Here is an 18261-nt window from a genome sequence, read left to right on the forward strand (position 1 = left end):
GACCGGAGTTGGGGGCTAATCATATCAAGATACTATTATTAAAGAGAAATGAATATTCATTGCCCTCCAAACCCATAGGCGTAGAATGCAGTGAATATTAATTTCTCTTTAGCAACGGGAACAGGAGTTAGCCGCAGCCACCGGCTCCAGCCTCATGTGACCCGCTGCTCCGCCGATGCCGTTCGCCCACCTCCCCTCTACAACCGGAGCCGGTACATCCGGACTATAAGACACCCCCCCATTTTACTCCATATTTTTGAAGGAAAACAGTGCGTCTTATAGTCCAAAAAAATACAGTAGTTTTAATACAAACTGAAAAGTCAGGATAAAGGGAAACTCTGCTGTTATTGTACAGAAATTCACACTTGGCCTCACTGCACATTTAGGGTACGTGCAGACGTTGCAGTTTTTGATGCATTTCTGCAGCGTTTTTGAACGCGCAGAATTGCATCAAATCCAAAAACACTGTGCACATGCTGCGAAAAAAACGCACGGATTTGCAGCGTTTTATTTTCTGCAGCATGTCAATTCTTTATGCAGATCTGCAGTGTTTCTGCACCCATTGACTTGCATTGAGTCAGGCATTTCCGCAGCAAAACCGCAGGTCTAAAAAAGATCTGCAGTATTGCTGCGGATGAAACGCTGCTGATCGGGAACAGGGAAGTGTGTGGGCGGTGACTGTGTGCGTGTCTGCCGGGGGTGTGCGGGGGGTCTGCATGTGTGTGTGCATGCAGGCATCGTCCGATGGGACTACAAGTCCCATCGGTCGATGCCTGCAACAGTGACAGTGAGTGAAACATTAGCCAATGATGGGACAGTAGTAGTCCCATCATCCGGCTAATGTGTTGAGTGTAAAAAAAAAAACAAAAAAAACACACATATACAGTTCATACTCCCCATCTACACCTAATCCCCGAAGCCCTCGCTCACCTGAAAAAATATTAAAATAATAAACACTATACTCCCTGTGTGCAACGTAATCCAATTAATATGATTATCCCACGACGATCTCCCATGGAGAGCTGCCACATCAGCTGATGCGACTGCTCTCCAGGGGATCCAGTGATACAATGACAGAGATAATCCTCTGTATTGTATCACTTCGCCGCCGACAGGTCACTGGAGTTCACCTGTCAATTTGCGGCACTACAGCGTGAGAATTTTCTCACGCTGTAGTGCCGTAAAATGCGAGGCTTATCTCCAATGACACACTGCTGGAGGGCTTTCGCCTGTCAGTGTGTCATCGGAGGCCTATAGAGCGGTCATATCTGCTGATGTGACAGCTCTATAGGGGAGATCGTCGTGGGATATTCGTTATTAATGGGATTACATGGGACAGGGAGTATATTGTTGGTTTGTTTTTTTATTTTTTTGCAGGTGATCGATGGCTTTGAATGGATTTAGGCGTACAATAAAAATTATGAAAAACTGTCATGTTTTATTTCATTAAAATACTTTAATCTTATGTGTGTTTTTTAACCCTTTCTTACTATAAGATCAATAATGGTTAGGCATTTTATTGGATGGATGGATCTATCTATAATGGATAGGCGTCTTATTGGATGGATCCATCTATCCATCATATATCCATCCATGGATGGATCCATCCATCTATCCATCATAGATACATCCATCTATCCATCATAAATCCATCCATGGATCCATAGATGGATCCATCCATAGTTGGATCCATCCATAGATATGGATATATCAGTCTATCTATAGATATATCCATCTATCCCATATTTATCTGTGTGTGTAATGGAGTGTGGGTTGGACAAATGTAAAAGAGGAGGTTGGACCAGAAATGACATCACAAATCTTTTTTTTTTTTTTTGTTAATTAACATATCTTTATTTAGCTTACAAAAACGCATACAAATCCACATAAAAAACGTGCGGATTTTTACCTGCGTTTTCTGGCAACAGATGCAGATTCTGTGCAAAAAATTCTGCAGGTAAATCTGCAACGTGTGCACATACCCTTGGAGTTGTCGCTCATAAAAGCAAAGTTTGACCAGAAAGACTTGTAAGGACCTGGTCTTTTAGGGACCATGAGACATTCAGCAGCACAGAAGGGAGAGAAGATTCATCCGATAAGATCTCAGGGATCTAGGAAGCCAACAGCATCATTACCCTCCGCTTTCTCTTACAGGCCCAGCATAAGATTTTTCTTCAAGTGATTTTCTATCTTGTCAGCACATTCTACATACGCTGTCATTTGGCTTTGTAGACTACAGATCTGGGCAGGTAACGGTCAGCGTCTCCTGATCCCAGGGGGTAGGTGGATCCTCCAGGTTATAAGTTCTATAGAAAAGGGCTTTCAATGCCCAAAGTCATTTGAACAGTTTTGGGTGGAGGAGAATGTTGTGGTCTAGAGGCAAAATGGTGATCATGGTAATACGGCCGGACTACACCACCGATAAAGCAGCCACAGCCGGTGACTGAGAGGAATCTGTGACTTCTCTGCATTCAGTGGTTACTACTCACCTGGGTAGTCATATGTGGGAATCTCCTCTTTACACCACTCATCATCTCTCACATATGTCTCTGTAGTATTAATATGGGTCAGATCTTCACCCTGAAACAAATATTGTAAAAGTCACCGACAGATGGAGAAGTCCCATCTATGATCAGCTCTAATCCTGCCATCTCCACCGTTCTCATCACACAAGTATAAAACATATACCGTATATACTCGAATATAAGCCGAGATTTTCAGCCCATTTTTTGGGACTGAAAGTCCCCTCTCGGCTTATATTCGAGTCATATACGCCAGGGGGTCGGAGGGGTGCCAGGTCATACTTACCCGTCCTGGCGCCGTCTCTGCAGCCCCCTGCTTGTCCCACAGACTCCCTTCCTTCCTTCGGCGGTCACATAGTACCGCTCATTAAACTCATGAATATGCGCATATTCATGAGTGTAATGAGCGGTACCATGTGACCGCTGAAGGCAGGAAGGGAGACAGTGGGAGAACAGAGCTGCAGAGACAGCGCCAGGACGGGTAAAGTATAGGCTATATTCAACTGTCCCCTCACTCCATCGCTGCTGTCTGATGTGTCCTCTGTCAGTGACATTCAGATAGCAGAGGGCGCGGTGACGTGGTTAGTGTGCGTCGTGCCCTCTTCTGCCTGAACGTCACAGACAGAGGACGTGGCAGATAGCCATGAGTATATACAGTAATACTGGTGGATAAAAGACTGAGCACAAGACCTTCACAGCCGTCTACACATCATAGGGGAGATCTCCTGACACCTTCTCTCCATCTACCTGATGATCCTGAGGAGCACTGGGATCTTCTTGGTTACAGTCCTGTGGAAGAAGAGGACGGGGACATCTCTCTGGTGTTGTCCTCTTACTGGATAGATCTGGAGGAAACACATACAGGGACTGAATTCATTCTCTACATACAGATAATTATAGGCCGTGTGTATTTAGTCCTGTCTATTACCTGGTGATGTGAGGGGCTGGGGAACCTCCATTATGACGTTCTTGTACAGATCTTTGTGTGCTTCTAAATACTCCCACTCCTCCATAGAGAGATAAACAGCGACACCCTGACACCTTATAGGAACCTGACACATACAATGATACCGTCATCCCCCGATCCCTTCATAGTGTTAATGTATAATGTCCCAGCATTCCCAGCAGTGTCACCTCTCCAGTCAGCAGCTCAATCATCTTGTAGATGAGTTCTAGGATCTTCTGGTCATTGATGTCCTCATGGATCAGGGGGTGAGGTGGAGGCCCCGTGATTGGGCTCAGGGGTCTTCCCCATCCCTCAGACACAGGGTCCTGACAGTGATCACTAGAGGTCTTCTTCACCACTGTGTAATCCTGGTTATGGAGAGACACATTAATAAATCTCACTACAGACATTTCCAGAGTCCTCACCTCTCCAGTTCTGTCCATCTGTTATTCCCATAGATAAGAATGATGTAATGTGACGTCATCAGAATCTCTCACCTCTCCAGTGAGACGGAAGAGGATCTCTAGGGTGAGGTGTAACATCCTCTCCGCCATCTTGTCTCTGTCCATATCCATCCTTGATGGGTAAATCAGGAAAATTCTCTTTTGCAGAAGATCTTCACTGAGAGGATCCGATATTGTAGAGACCTGAATGAGAAGAAGATGATCCGATGTAACACCATAAGAATCCTGTGTAATAATACAATTACTGGAGATAATAAGGGAAACATATGAGGAGATTTATTATCTTACAGGGTTTAGTTTTCTTCCCTGACATCTACTAATAAAACCTATATATTTAGGCCACAGACAACAAGCAGTTTCCTCCTCGGAGTCGGCAGCTGAACACGTTCCTCATAGACTCATCTTCCATAACGCTAATTCTCGTCTCATTACCGACACTGGAATCGGCATTAGCAATACTGGAGAGATTCATTACACGCGACATGAGAAATAACTCCTTCATGATGAGGACGACATCTTCATCTTCTACTGCGGCTCTAGAGACAGATGTGGCCAGAGTCGGTCACTGCCTCCATCCCCACCGGCCGTCTATATGAAGGTTTCCCGTCTTCCCCGCACTGGAATCTTCTCTCACGTTAGATCTCAGCTCTGAGTCACACACAGAAGTTTGAGGCTTTTCTGGAAGAACAGGACAGGAGAGATCTGAGGCCGATGTCTCCATGTGCAGGGTTTCCCCTCGGGATAAGAGGCTTTTCTATCCCTTTCCCCCAATTAGAGGGGACACCTGTGGATATCGGGGTCTTTACCGGCTGCAGTCCTGGGGGGATTTACTCGGTAACGTGGACGTTGGACAAACGTCACCATCAATTCCCATCAGAGTGAAGGAACATCGCTCCTCTATTCAGCTCTATGGATCCAGGATGAAATCCACTGCGGCCCCTGCAAGAAAAGAGCGAAGTCTGGTGAGACCCCCGAGGCCGGAGATTTCTACAGCTGCTCTGTGCGCACAGGACCTGTGATGAGGTCACAGGAGGGGAGGAGTCAGGAGTCACATGATCAGGGGCCTCAGTGTGTGCAGGACTCTGCTGTGCTGGTTGTCACTTCTTATTTTTAGGCTATGTGCACACGGTGCAGATTCTGCTGTAGAATTTTCTGCGCAGATTTTGCTAAATCTGCAGGTAAAATGACCTGCGTTTTACCTGCAGCTTTAGTGCAGATTTCTATAATGGAGCAGGTGAAAAACTGCAGTAAAACCGCACAAAAGAAGCGACATGCTGCTTCTTTTAGGCCCTGTGCACACGATGCAGATATCCAGCGGATCCGCAGTGTGATGTACAGTACAATGTAAATCAATTGAAAAAAACACTGTGCAGACGCTGTGGATTTTTCCGCGCGGTTTTCTTGTGGTTCAAAATATGCAGCATGTCACTTCTTTTGTGCGGTTTTCCACCTGCTCCATTCTCCAAATCCGCAGAGGAAAACCGCACAAAAACCACAATAAAAAAGGAAGAAATCCGCAGGAAAAGTGCAGGTCATTTGACCTGCGGATTTCTTCAATTCTGCGCGGAAAAATCTGCAGGGCAAAAAAGTACGTGTGCATAGAATCATAGAATCGTAGAGTTGGAAGGGACCTCCTGGGCCATCTGGTCCAACCCCCTGCTCAAAGCAGGATTCACTAAATCATCCCAGTCAGATGTCTGTCCAGCCTCTGAAGACTTCCATTGAAGGAGAACTCACCACCTCTCGTGGCAGCTTGTTACACTCATTGCACTTAGCCTTATTCCGCACCAAATCTGCACGGAAAAACCTGCAGCATGTGCACCGCGTTTTTGGCTTTACATAGCCTTAAATGGTACTGTACATCACGTGCAGTTCTGCAGGGCCAAATCTGCTGCAGAACTGCACCGAATCTGCACTGTGTGCACAGGGCCTTACATGGACACTCAGGGCCATTGACCGGGTAGACGCTGGCCCGGCACCGAGTAACCGCACAGCCCTGAGAGGGTGTTCCAGAACAACTAAGAACTTTTTTGAGATTTCAGATAGAAAAGAGACGATTGTTTAAAAGTAGCAGAGAAACTCTTCCCTTTGATCGAGGAGAATAAGGTTAATATGAGATTTATTCACAATTTGGACAGAATAACTTAGATTTCTTAGATGTGAATAATAAAATAGAGGATGGTAGAATAATAACCAGCACCTATAAAAACCTGCAGCCACCAATATGTCCCTCCATTCTAATAATGCGCACCTGGAACATACTAACAGAGGCCGACCATACAGCCGGTATCTGAGGCTGAGAACAATGAATAGTAGAGAAGAAGGTTTCCTACAACAAGCGAATGACCTGACAGACGACTTATTACACAGAGGTTATCCGCCAACATTATTACACTGTGCTAGAGCGATGGAGGAACCCATGTGGGTCTAGTTACAAGATCCAGGAGGAAGAGCAGAAAGAAGGACGAGATAATAAAAGATTTATTGTTACTTTTACACCTAATCCCAATATGAATGTAATAAAATCAGCGATAAACAGGAATTGGCATTTGTGAGGAGATAAAGATTTAGCCGTAGCAGCAAAGAACAACCCTCGATTGCTTCTAGAAGAAGCGGTGACTTAGATGACTTATCGCTACAGGAAAGATTCCAGGAGAAGAACAATAAAGTCACCTGGTTACATGGAAGACGTCCAAGAGGCCATTTCCATTGTGGGGATCGCTCCTTCTGTCATCTCCATCTTACAGGAGAAATCTGAGGATCGGTGCGATGACGGTAGATAAACCAATCACGGGCCGCACAGAGCAAGCGCTTTATGTCATATACTGCCCAGGACGATTATTATATTGCCCCGACTATTAGACCGCGGCACATCAGGCTCAGAGAACATTTCCATTCAGTTACACAGGAAAAGCATCTGTGACATTAATGATATAAGAGAGGTCCATAATGCGGACCCCAATGTGCTGAGATCTGCAGGAATTGAGCCCGCTGATTATCCTGTACAAGGCAGTGACCAGAATAGATTACTACTAACAAGAGAAGCAGCATGGATTGTGGATTGCGATGCACAAGTTCCCCTTGGCCTCAATGATACATTGAATATGTCTGTGTGGCTGTGATCTATGTTATATTTCTTTACATTTTTTATATTAATCATCTCACTGTACTCACTGTAAATGTTTTGCAATTCTCAGTTAACCATTCCCTAACCCTTGTTAAGAGGAAGTGGTGTAACCCCCTGACAAGCATGGACCGGTAGAAGCGCTAAGCAAGTGCGAAACGGCCGTAGTCCGTCAGGCTCTCCCATCTGTATAGCTCCCTGCTACCTGCACGCCGCACTCTAATATGGTTTGATGTCTCGTTTCACCATGGAATAAAATTGTAAGAAGGATCTGGGTGACAATTCTTTCAATTCCTTATGATTACTCTTATACGTATACACAATGGTGATGAATGGAAGGCCGCATTCAATACACCGGAGGGGCATACTGAAAATTTGGTGATGCCATTCAGATTAAACAATGCTCCGGCAGTCTTTGAAAATCTCATTTTTTTTCTCCCCGATGGGTAGATTTGCGGTAGTTTACCTGATGATATATTGAGTTACTCACGTCCTCTGCAGGAGCATCATGAGCCTGTCAGACAGCTGGAGTGGGAAAAACATTACCCAGCAATCCCTTTTTGACATTTTGAAGACCTCCATCATTGAAAAATGTCCTAGCACCAAGAAACATAAAAGAGAAGACGGAAGATTTGCTAAAAAATCGCCTGTCTCCCGAATAAACTCATTACATGCAATCTGAAAACTTGCCTCTGTTGTGACTCGATCTGCCATGGTCTCTCTGAATTCACCTTTATTTCTACTGGTGAAGTTTTCCCGATCAAAACTCCCATGTCATGTTCCACCAGTTATGTTACACACGTGATTATATGCTCATACCAGAAATTATATGTGGGAAGGACGACCCAACCCCTCCACAAAAGGCTGAACTCACACCGTCCCAATACTCCATAGGGTTTTCTCCAACATGGGCTTTCACGTCACTGCACCATCAAACACAAGAAAGATTCCACACAACTGAGAATATTCCCCACAGAGGAGATTCCCCCACAGGAACAGAATCGCATTGGACAACTACATCGGAAAGAAATCTTCTGGATTTATAAACTAAACCCCATTACTCCAAATGGCCTCAGTGAGATTACAGATGTTACAGAGCCTCCTGCTGCACCAGCCTGGGATAGGTCAGATCATCGCCGGATCCCCGAACACCTCCTGTGACCCGGCTCCACCAGCGCTGCCGACCCCCCCCCCCCCCCCCGGGTTTACTGAATTCAGACTGTGGGACAGACCCCCATTTCACACATTACCTTTTTCCCTATTTTCCTTCTGAATATTTGGGGTGCGTCTTATGGTCCGGTGCGGCTTATAGTCAGAAGATACAGTATATCTTTATTCATTTTTTTAGGTGACCGCACTTCATTCATAGGCACTTTATAATGTAATTATTGTATGTAAGTGTGTTCTGTTTTCTCATGATCTATAATTTATCTTTGTGTGACGGACTTTCTCATGAACTTTGACATTTTGTGCTTTGTTGGCATTTTTTATTCCAAAGACATACTGATAGGGAATTTAGATTGTGAGCCCCATCGGGGACAGCGATGATAATGTGTGCAAACTGTAAAGCGCTGCGGAATATGTTGGCGCTATATAAATAAAAAGATTATTATTATTATTATAAAGACTGCATATAAAACGTTCCAGGCTTGACATGTTTATCCGCTCTCAGGTTTCGTCCTGAGGAAGACGTCCTGCGTGACTGTGAAACGCGTTGACTTTGAAAACTTGTTTAAATAAACGTTTTTAGTGAAAATCTCCATCTCCGATCGTCTCCATCAGCAGCGCAGGTACAGACACATTATACCCGGATCAGCTCTTCTGCTCGGTCTTTGGCCCCGGGTCCTGCAGCAGCTGATTTATGCATTGAGCATGGTGTAAAGGCGCCACTCCATCAGGTGAGTGTAATACTCCCCTACTCTCATTACATCTGGTTATCAGGTAAGACCCTATTTTTCACTTGTTTGTTCCTCAGTATCTCGACTACAAGAAATCTCTGTAACACTTTCAGGTTACTTGGAAAAACCAATGAAGGGACTGCTGGGACCGTAATGGGGTCCATCTGAGACCCCAATGCAGAAGCCAAATGTCCTGAGAATTGGACCTGCTGGACCACAAATTGTCATTTCTCCAGGTTACCAAATAAATAGTTGTCACGTAGAACCTGGAGACCCTGTCTGACATGCTCAGCATGCTCCTCCAGAGGACGGGAGTAACTCACTATATCATCCAGGAAAATTACCACAAATCTACCAATCAGTGAGAAAAATATAATTACTGACATTGTCACAGACTGCCGGAGCATTGGTTACCCCGAATGGCGGCATCAGGTTGGGTTTTCTTACAGCGAATATTGGATTTATGTTGGGGCCCCCTGTCCCTGACAGCCGGTGTCGTTTCCCCTACAGAGGCTAATCCACAAGGGCACTGAGGAGCGAGACTCGGGCGAGTTTCTCCCAAGTGTGACCCCGGCCTCAGCCGGACTCTGGAAGGGGGGAAATAACCGAGATTTGGGCATTTTAGCTCCTGGTGTGGAGTCGATAGCACAATCATATGCCGCCATATAGTAGACGGCCGGTAACCGGTGAGAATTCCCTCATGTGTGGGGTCTATTTCCCTCCAGAGAAATCACACGTTACATTCCACACATAACACTGTGTAGAGAAGGCGGCGCGGGGTAATTGTGCCAGTAGTGAGGGGGAATAATGGCGGGAATGTCACTGACTGAGGAGAAGGCTCCATGGAGGTCTTCACTCTGGAGATCATGTGACCCCTGACTCCTCCCCTCCTGTGACCTCATCACAGGTCCTGTGCACAGAGCAGCCATATATGTGGAGTGCGGCTCTGCAGGTTAGTGATGGGCAGTCCGGCTCTTCTGGCTCCTTTCCCCACTTTTCTCCCTCCTGTCCCTTCACTATAAAGCCTGGGCCTCATTATACAGCTGTACAGGGGTCTAGTGAAGGCTTTTTCGCCCTTTCCTCAGACTGTAGCTCCTGGGAACAGACCCTCACTCCTGTCCCTTCACTATAAAGCCTGGGCCTCATTATACAGCTGTACAGGGGTCTAGTGAAGGCTTTTTAGCCCTTTCCTCAGACTGTAGCTCCTGGGAACAGACCCTCACTCCTGTCCCTTCACTATAAAGCCTGGGCCTCATTATACAGCTGTACAGGGGTCTAGTGAAGGCTTTTTAGCCCTTTCCTCAGACTGTAGCTCCTGGGAACAGGCCCTCACTCCTGTCCCTTCACTATAAAGCCTGGGCCTCATTATACAGCTGTACAGGGGTCTAGTGAAGGCTTTTTAGCCCTTTCCTCAGACTGTAGCTCCTGGGAACAGGCCCTCACTCCTGTCCCTTCACTATAAAGCCTGGGCCTCATTATACAGCTGTACAGGGGTCTAGTGAAGGCTTTTTAGCCCTTTCCTCAGACTGTAACTCCTGGGAACAGGCCCTCACTCCTGTCCCTTCACTATAAAGCCTGGGCCTCATTATACAGCTGTACAGGGGTCTAGTGAAGGCTTTTTAGCCCTTTCCTCAGACTGTAGCTCCTGGGAACAGGCCCTCACTCCTGTCCCTTCACTATAAAGCCTGGGCCTCATTATACAGCTGTGCAGGGGTCTAGTGAAGGCTTTTTAGCCCTTTCCTCAGACTGTAGCTCCTGGGAACAGGCCCTCACTCCTGTCCCTTCACTATAAAGCCTGGGCATCATTATACAGCTGTACAGGGGTCTAGTGAAGGCTTTTTAGCCCTATCCTCAGACTGTAGCTCCTGAGAACAGGCCCTCACTTCTGTCCCTTCACTATAAAGCATGGGCCTCATTATACAGCTGTACAGGGGTCTAGTGAAGGCTTTTTAGCCCTTTCCTCAGACTGTAGCTCCTGGGAACAGGCCCTCACTCCTGTCCCTTCACTATAAAGCCTGGGCCTCATTATACAGCTGTACAGGGGTCTAGTGAAGGCTTTTTAGCCCTTTCCTCAGACTGTAGCTCCTGGGATCAGGCCCTCACTCCTGTCCCTCCACTATAACGCCTGGGCCTCATTATACAGCTGTACAGGGGTCTAGTGAAGACTTTTTAGCCCTTTCCTCAGTCTGTAGCTCCTGGGAACAGGCCCTCACTCATGTCCCTTCACTATAAAGCCTGGGCCTCATTATACAGCTGTACAGGGGTCTAGTGAAGGCTTTTTAGCCCTTTCCTCAGACTGTAGCTCCTGGGAACAGACCCTCACTCCTGTCCCTTCACTATAAAGCCTGGGCCTCATTACACAGCTGTACAGGGGTCTAGTGAAGACTTTTTAGCCCTTTCCTCAGACTGTAGCTCCTGGGAACAGGCCCTCACTCCTGTCCCTTCACTATAAAGCCTGGGCCTCATTATACTGCTGTACAGGGGTCTAGTGAAGGCTTTTTAGCCCTTTCCTCAGACTGTAGCTCCTGGGAACAGGCCCTCACTCCTGTCCCTTCACTATAAAGCCTGGGCCTCATTATACAGCTGTACAGGGGTCTAGTGAAGGCTTTTTAGCCCTTTCCTCAGACTGTAGCTCCTGGGAACAGGCCCTCACTCCTGTCCCTTCACTATAAAGCCTGGGCCTCATTATACAGCTGTACAGGGGTCTAGTGAAGGCTTTTTAGCCCTTTCCTCAGACTGTAGCTCCTGGGATCAGGCCCTCACTCCTGTCCCTCCACTATAACGCCTGGGCCTCATTATACAGCTGTACAGGGGTCTAGTGAAGACTTTTTAGCCCTTTCCTCAGTCTGTAGCTCCTGGGAACAGGCCCTCACTCCTGTCCCTTCACTATAAAGCCTGGGCCTCATTATACAGCTGTACAGGGGTCTAGTGAAGGCTTTTTAGCCCTTTCCTCAGACTGTAGCTCCTGGGAACAGGCCCTCACTCCTGTCCCTTCACTATAAAGCCTGGGCCTCATTATACAGCTGTACATGGGTCTAGTGAAGGCTTTTTAGCCCTTTCCTCAGACTGTAGCTCCTGAGATCAGGCCCTCACTCCTGTCCCTCCACTATAACGCCTGGGCCTCATTATATAGCTGTACAGGGGTCTAGTGAAGACTTTTTAGCCCTTTCCTCAGACTGTAGCTCCTGGGAACAGGCCCTCACTCCTGTCCCTTCACTATAAAGCCTGGGCCTCATTATACAGCTGTACAGGGGTCTAGTGAAGGCTTTTTAGCCCTTTCCTCAGACTGTAGCTCCTGGGAACAGACCCTCACTCCTGTCCCTTCACTATAAAGCCTGGGCCTCATTACACAGCTGTACAGGGGTCTAGTGAAGACTTTTTAGCCCTTTCCTCAGACTGTAGCTCCTGGGAACAGGCCCTCACTCCTGTCCCTTCACTATAAAGCCTGGCCCTCATTATACAGCTGTACAGGGGTCTAGTGAAGGCTTTTTAGCCCTTTCCTCAGACTGTAGCTCCTGGGAACAGACCCTCACTCCTGTCCCTTCACTATAAAGCCTGGGCCTCATTATACAGCTGTACAGGGGTCTAGTGAAGGCTTTTTAGCCCTTTCCTCAGACTGTAGCTCCTGGGCACAGGACCTCACTCCTGTCCCTTCACTATAAAGCCTGGGCCTCATTATACAGCTGTACAGGAGTCTAGTGAAGGCTTTTTAGCCCTTTCCTCAGACTGTAGCTCCTGGGAACAGGCCCTCACTCCTGTCCCTTCACTATAAAGCCTGGGCCTCATTATACAGCTGTACAGGAGTCTAGTGAAGGCTTTTTAGCCCTTTCCTCAGACTGTAGCTCCTGGGCACAGACCCTCACTTCTGTCCCTTCACTATAAAGCCTGGGCCTCATTATACAGCTGTACAGGGGTCTAGTGAAGGCTTTTTAGCCCTTTCCTCAGTCTGTAGCTCCTGGGAACAGGCCCTCACTCCTGTCCCTCCACTATAAAGCCTGGGCCTCATTATACAGCTGTATAGGGGTCTAGTGAAGGCTTTTTAGCCCTTTCCTCAGACTGTAGCTCCTGGTCACCATGTGATCTCACCATAACCCTAACAAGCTAATTAAGGTGTGAAATCTTGGTCAAAATTATCTCAGTACACAAATCTCCAAGGGTGCCCAAAGTTTTGCATCGCCCCTTTTTCCTTTTTAGCAATTATGAAAGTGTAAAATAGTCTATATATGTATTTTTTATTAGTATTTTTGCCTAAAATGCAAAGGCCATGTGTCATCTTAGAGGTTCGGCCTTTTAGAGATCATTTCATCTTCATCTTACTACTGCTCACAATAACAGTCATTTTGACCAGGGGCGCTCACACTTTTACATGCCGCTGTCAATGCTTCATCCCGCTGGTGCTCAATATTTAATAGGGTCTTTCTATTAAACTTAATGAAAAGTTTGGTGAATTCCTTTGAGCTGTTATTACTAGAGATGAGCGAATATCGTCGGAGAAGTTGTTATTGGCTAATATCACTTACCGAATAGCTGCATCGGGACCCCGGATCCCTGGAGCGCTCCCGATAATCAGCTGCATGTGTCGCCCTCCATGCAGGTGCTGTGACTATCACACAGCGCGACACATGCAGCTGATTATCGGGAGCGCTCCAGCACACTGAGTCCTGCACACACTGAGGCCCCTGATCATGTGACCCCTGACTCCTCCCCTCCTGTGACCTCATCACAGGTCCTGTGCGCATAGAGCAGTCATATATGTGGCAGACACTCCTGGACCTTCTGCTTTCTGGGCCGGTTCCTCCTGTGAGTCCTATTAACCCTTTCTCTCCCTGTATTCTCCTTTCTGACAGGACAATATCTGAATTCGGACAGTGTGAGAGGAATTTAAGCAATGTGGAAGGAAAAAATGACAATTTTACTTTTTTCCTCACAAAAATGTGACTTTACCCCAAAATTGGCAGCGTAACAAATCCTTATTTTCCCCACTGTAGTTTGTAGACTCCATATACAGATCCCTTAAGTGCAAAAAGAGCTGAATTCCCCACTTAAATTATTGCATTTTGGAAATTGCACCCCACTGGGAATTTATCTACTGGTAAAGGCACATGTTGTGAACTTATTTTCTGGTCTGCCTCTGGTTTCTGGTGAAGGAGCTGGTTGTGTTGACAGAGGAGTCGTGAGTTCTCTTTCTGGGCTCCCTCTGCTAGTGGCAGGAGGTAATGAAGCTGATCTAATTAACAGAGACCTGCCACCTGATAATGAGGATGAGGATTGGACATCTGGAGTCTCAGACTGGATTTAAGACAGCCGATTCCCTCTTCCCATGCTGGTGATTTTTTCCTGCCTCCTGAGGTTCTGGTTTCCAGTTCAGTTCCTGCTTTCTCAAGCTAAGTGTTCTCTGCTATTGTTCACACTTGATTTGGTTTGATCTATTCAGTTTTTGTGGGGTTAGCCAGCCCCGGCTGGGGCTGTGCTGAATTTCCATTCCTATGTCACTGCATGTGCCAGTTTGCTTTTTGTACCTTATTAGATTGGCCTTTTTTTTGCTCTGTTCTCAGAATATGCTGATATAGTGGGAGAAGTCTAATGACTTCAAGGTTTTTTGCTATCAGAAGTGTTGGACATTTTTGCATGTTTTTTTTGGCGTGATTGCAGACAGTATCTTTCCTTTCCTGTCCTGTCTAGTTAGTTTTGGCCCCATCGTTTGCTCAGTCTATTTTCCTACCTGTGTTTGTGCTTTCATCTTGTCTCACCATCAATACATGTGTGGGGGCTGTCTATTCCTTTGGGGTCTGCTCTGGGGCAGTTTAGATTTCCCCTTGTCTTGCTTTAGGCTTAATTAGTCCTCCGGCTGTGACGAGGCATCTAGAATCATCGTAGGTACGTTCCGCGGCTACTTCTAGTTGTGTGGTTAGGATCAGGGGTCTGCAATCCACTTAGATACCAACCTCTCTGGTTTTCTGTGACTTAGCTTGGTTTTGTTTTCCTCCTTGGTTACCCAATCATAACAGGCACAATTTTGTCTGCATGGGGGTTGTGCTCAAAGCCCAACATCGTGTGATCCTCCAAAGAAATGCCACCCCACACCATTACTGACCACTGCCAAACCGGTCATGCTAAAGGATGTTGCAAGCAGCAGATCGCTCTCCACGGCGTCTCCAGACTCTGTCACATCTGTCACATGTGCTCAGTGTGAACCTGCTTTTATCTGTGAAGAGCACAGGGCACCAGTGGCAAATTTGCCAATCCTGGTGTTCTCTGGCAAATGCCAAGTGCCCTGTACGGTGTTGGGCTGTGAGCACAACCCCCATCTGTGGATGTTGGGCACTCACACCATCCTAATGGAGTCAGTTTCTAACCGTTTGTGCAGAGTCAGACACATGAACATTTGTGGCCTGCTGAAGATCATTTTGCAGGGCTCTGGCAGTGCTCCTCCTGTTCCTCCTTGCACAAAGGTGGAGGTAGTGGTCCTGCTGCTGGGTTGTTGCCCTCATACGGCCCTCTCCACATCTCCTGGTGTACTGGCCTGTCTCCTGGTAGCGCCTCCAGCCTCTGGACACTGCGCTGACAGACACAGCAAACCTTCTTGCCACAGCTCGCATTGATGTGCCATCCTGGATGAGCTGCACTACCTCAGCCACTTGTGTCGGTTTTAGAGTCCGTCTCATTTTACTACGAGTATGAAAGCACAACCAACATTCAAAAGTGACCAAAACATCAGCCAGAAAGCATTGGTACTGAGATGTGGTCTGTGGTCCCCACCTGCAGAACCACTCCTTTATTGAGGGTGTCTTGATAATTGCCAATAATTTCCATCTGTTGTCTATTCCATTTACACAATAGCATGTGAAATTGATTGTCAATCAGTGTTGCTTCCTAAGTGGACAGTTTGATTTCACAGAAGTTTGATTTACTTGGAGTTATATTCTGTTGTTTAAGTGTTCCCTTTATTTTTTTGAACAGTGTATATAGATAGAGAGATTTTTTTTTCTTTACATTGGAGGGTCCAATTCCAGCTATTGCTGTGGGATCTGTGATTTCTATCTACTCCACTGTGTACAGGATAATAGAGTATAATAAAGTAGTTATGGACGTGACGTAACTAACATTGTGCAGTGACTCTGCTTTCCATATAGTGATGGATATTTCTTGTTGCTGAAACTGTGATATTTTTTTTCACTTTAAACCTTTTTTAAACCCCTCTGATCAGTGCGATCATACAACATACAAGCCTCTGATGGCTCCGGTGATGCCCTGTACTACTGTAGTGCCGTGTATCATCACTGCCTGTCAGTGTAATACTAACGGCCCCATACACATGAGATCAGAGTTGGCTGAACGGTCATTTGGCAGATGGCGATCTCTCCCGACTCCCCCATACACACAAATATTCCAGCTTTCCTCTGGTCTGTATGAGAGAGTCGCCTCCAGACTCCTCTAGAGGAGGATTATCTACAGGAAGAGCAAACGGATTATCCTCTGAAATTCAGGATGCCGGATCCTTCTCTGCCCTGACATCATCTGTCGGGAGGCCCCCAAATACATTATATGGTCGGCCAAACCCCTCGAAATCAGAGCTTTCATGGAACTTTAGTCTACTGTGTATGGGGGCGTTATAAGGTAACTTATTGGATGCTGCCTCTGGCCCGGCCTAATAGACCTTCATACATTGCAGCCCAGACACCATTATTAGGCTTGTAAGTATCGCAGTAACTAGGCCGCCCCATACTATCGAGTACTTGAAGGCGGGGGGCATTCAGCCAAACTCTGTCACACCTTCTTAGATGTCATGTTTGCTTTTCAGGGTTTTTGTTGAAGCCTCATCTGTGCCGTCCCTGCGGTGTACATCTATGTTCTGGGGCCCAAAAAGAATCATTTCTTTTTAATAAATGTTTAACATGTTAAAAATTATACAATGTGTCTTCTGCTTTTTGCTCTTTTTTTCTTCTTACAAGAATTGTTGGAGCCAATTTTCTTTAGAAACATTTTAATATCGGCTTTTTCTGGAGTTTTTCATGTAATATAGGAAAGCCTAAGTCCAGAAATAATCCCCATAAATCACTGTACATGGAGACTTTGGGATCAGATCATTTTTGTCCGTTGTGTTTGTGGAAACAAAAAATCTTTTCTAAAAGCCTCAAACTTCTGTGTGTGACTCAGAGCTGAGATCTAACGTGAGAGAAGATTCCAGTGCGGGGAAGACGCGAAACCTTCATATAGACGGCCGGTGGGGATGGAGGCAGTGACCGACTCTGGTCAAACCTGTCTCTAGAGCCGCAGTAGAAGATGAAGATGTCGTCCCCATCATGAAGGAGTTATTTCTCATGTCGCGTGTAATGAATATCTCCTGCAGTATTGCTAATGCCGATTCCAGTGTCGGTAATGAGACGAGAATTAGCGTTATGGAAGATGAGTCTATGAGGAACGTGTTCAGCTGCCGACTCCGAGGAGGAAACTGCTTGTTGTCTGTGGCCTAAATATATAGGTTTTATTAGTAGATGTCAGGGAAGAAAACTAAACCCTGTAAGATAATAAATCTCCTCATATGTTTCCCTTATTATCTCCAGTAATTGTATTATTACACAGGATTCTTATGATGTTACAGCGGATCATCTTCTTCTCATTCAGGTCTCTACAATATCGGATCCTCTCAGTGAAGATCTTCTACAGAAGAGAATTTTCCTGATTTCCCCATCAAGGATGGATATGGACAGAGACAAGATGGCGGAGAGGATGTTACACCTCACCCTAGAGATCCTCTTCCGTCTCACTGGAGAGGTGAGAGATTCTGATGTCGTCACATTACATCATTCTTATCTATGGGAATAACAGATGGACAGAACTGGAGAGGTGAGGACTCTGGAAATGTCTGTAGTGAGATTTATTAATGTGTCTCTCCATAACCAGGATTACACAGTGGTGAAGAAGACCTCTAGTGATCGCTGTCAGGACCCTGTGTCTGAGGGATGGGGAAGACCCCTGAGCCCAATCACGGGGCCCCCACCTCACCCCCTGATCCATGAGGACATCAATGACCAGAAGATCCTAGACCTCATCTACAAGATGATTGAGCTGCTGACTGGAGAGGTGACACTGCTGGGAATGCTGGGACATTATACAGTAACACTATGAAGGGATCGGGGGGATGACGGTATCATTGTATGTGTCAGGTTCCTATAAGGTGTCAGGATGTCGCTGTCTATTTCTCCATGGAGGAGTGGGAGTATTTAGAAGGACACAGAGATTTGTACAAGAACGTCATAATGGAGGTTCCCCAGCCCCTCACATCACCAGGTAATAGACAGGACTA

At 46.3% G+C, this 18261-nt stretch overlaps 1 protein-coding gene across 1 annotated transcript in view; it reads right to left on the reverse strand.

The window, feature by feature from the left end:
* Positions 1-2481: 2481 nt before the first annotated feature.
* Positions 2482-18261, reverse strand: part of LOC141082444 (uncharacterized) — a 119494-nt gene continuing 103714 nt past the window's right edge. Inside the window, exons 8-9 of the mRNA XM_073566386.1 lie at positions 3270-3367; positions 2482-2580 (exon numbers count right to left, since the gene is read on the reverse strand). Coding sequence (XP_073422487.1) covers positions 2482-2580; positions 3270-3367 — 197 coding nt within the window. The remainder of the gene's footprint in view (positions 2581-3269; positions 3368-18261) is intronic.

Source organism: Dendrobates tinctorius, unplaced genomic scaffold (assembly GCF_039654945.1).
Source record: "Dendrobates tinctorius isolate UK_male_01 unplaced genomic scaffold, ASM3965494v1 ptg000017l, whole genome shotgun sequence".
Classification (NCBI taxonomy): domain Eukaryota; kingdom Metazoa; phylum Chordata; class Amphibia; order Anura; family Dendrobatidae; genus Dendrobates; species Dendrobates tinctorius.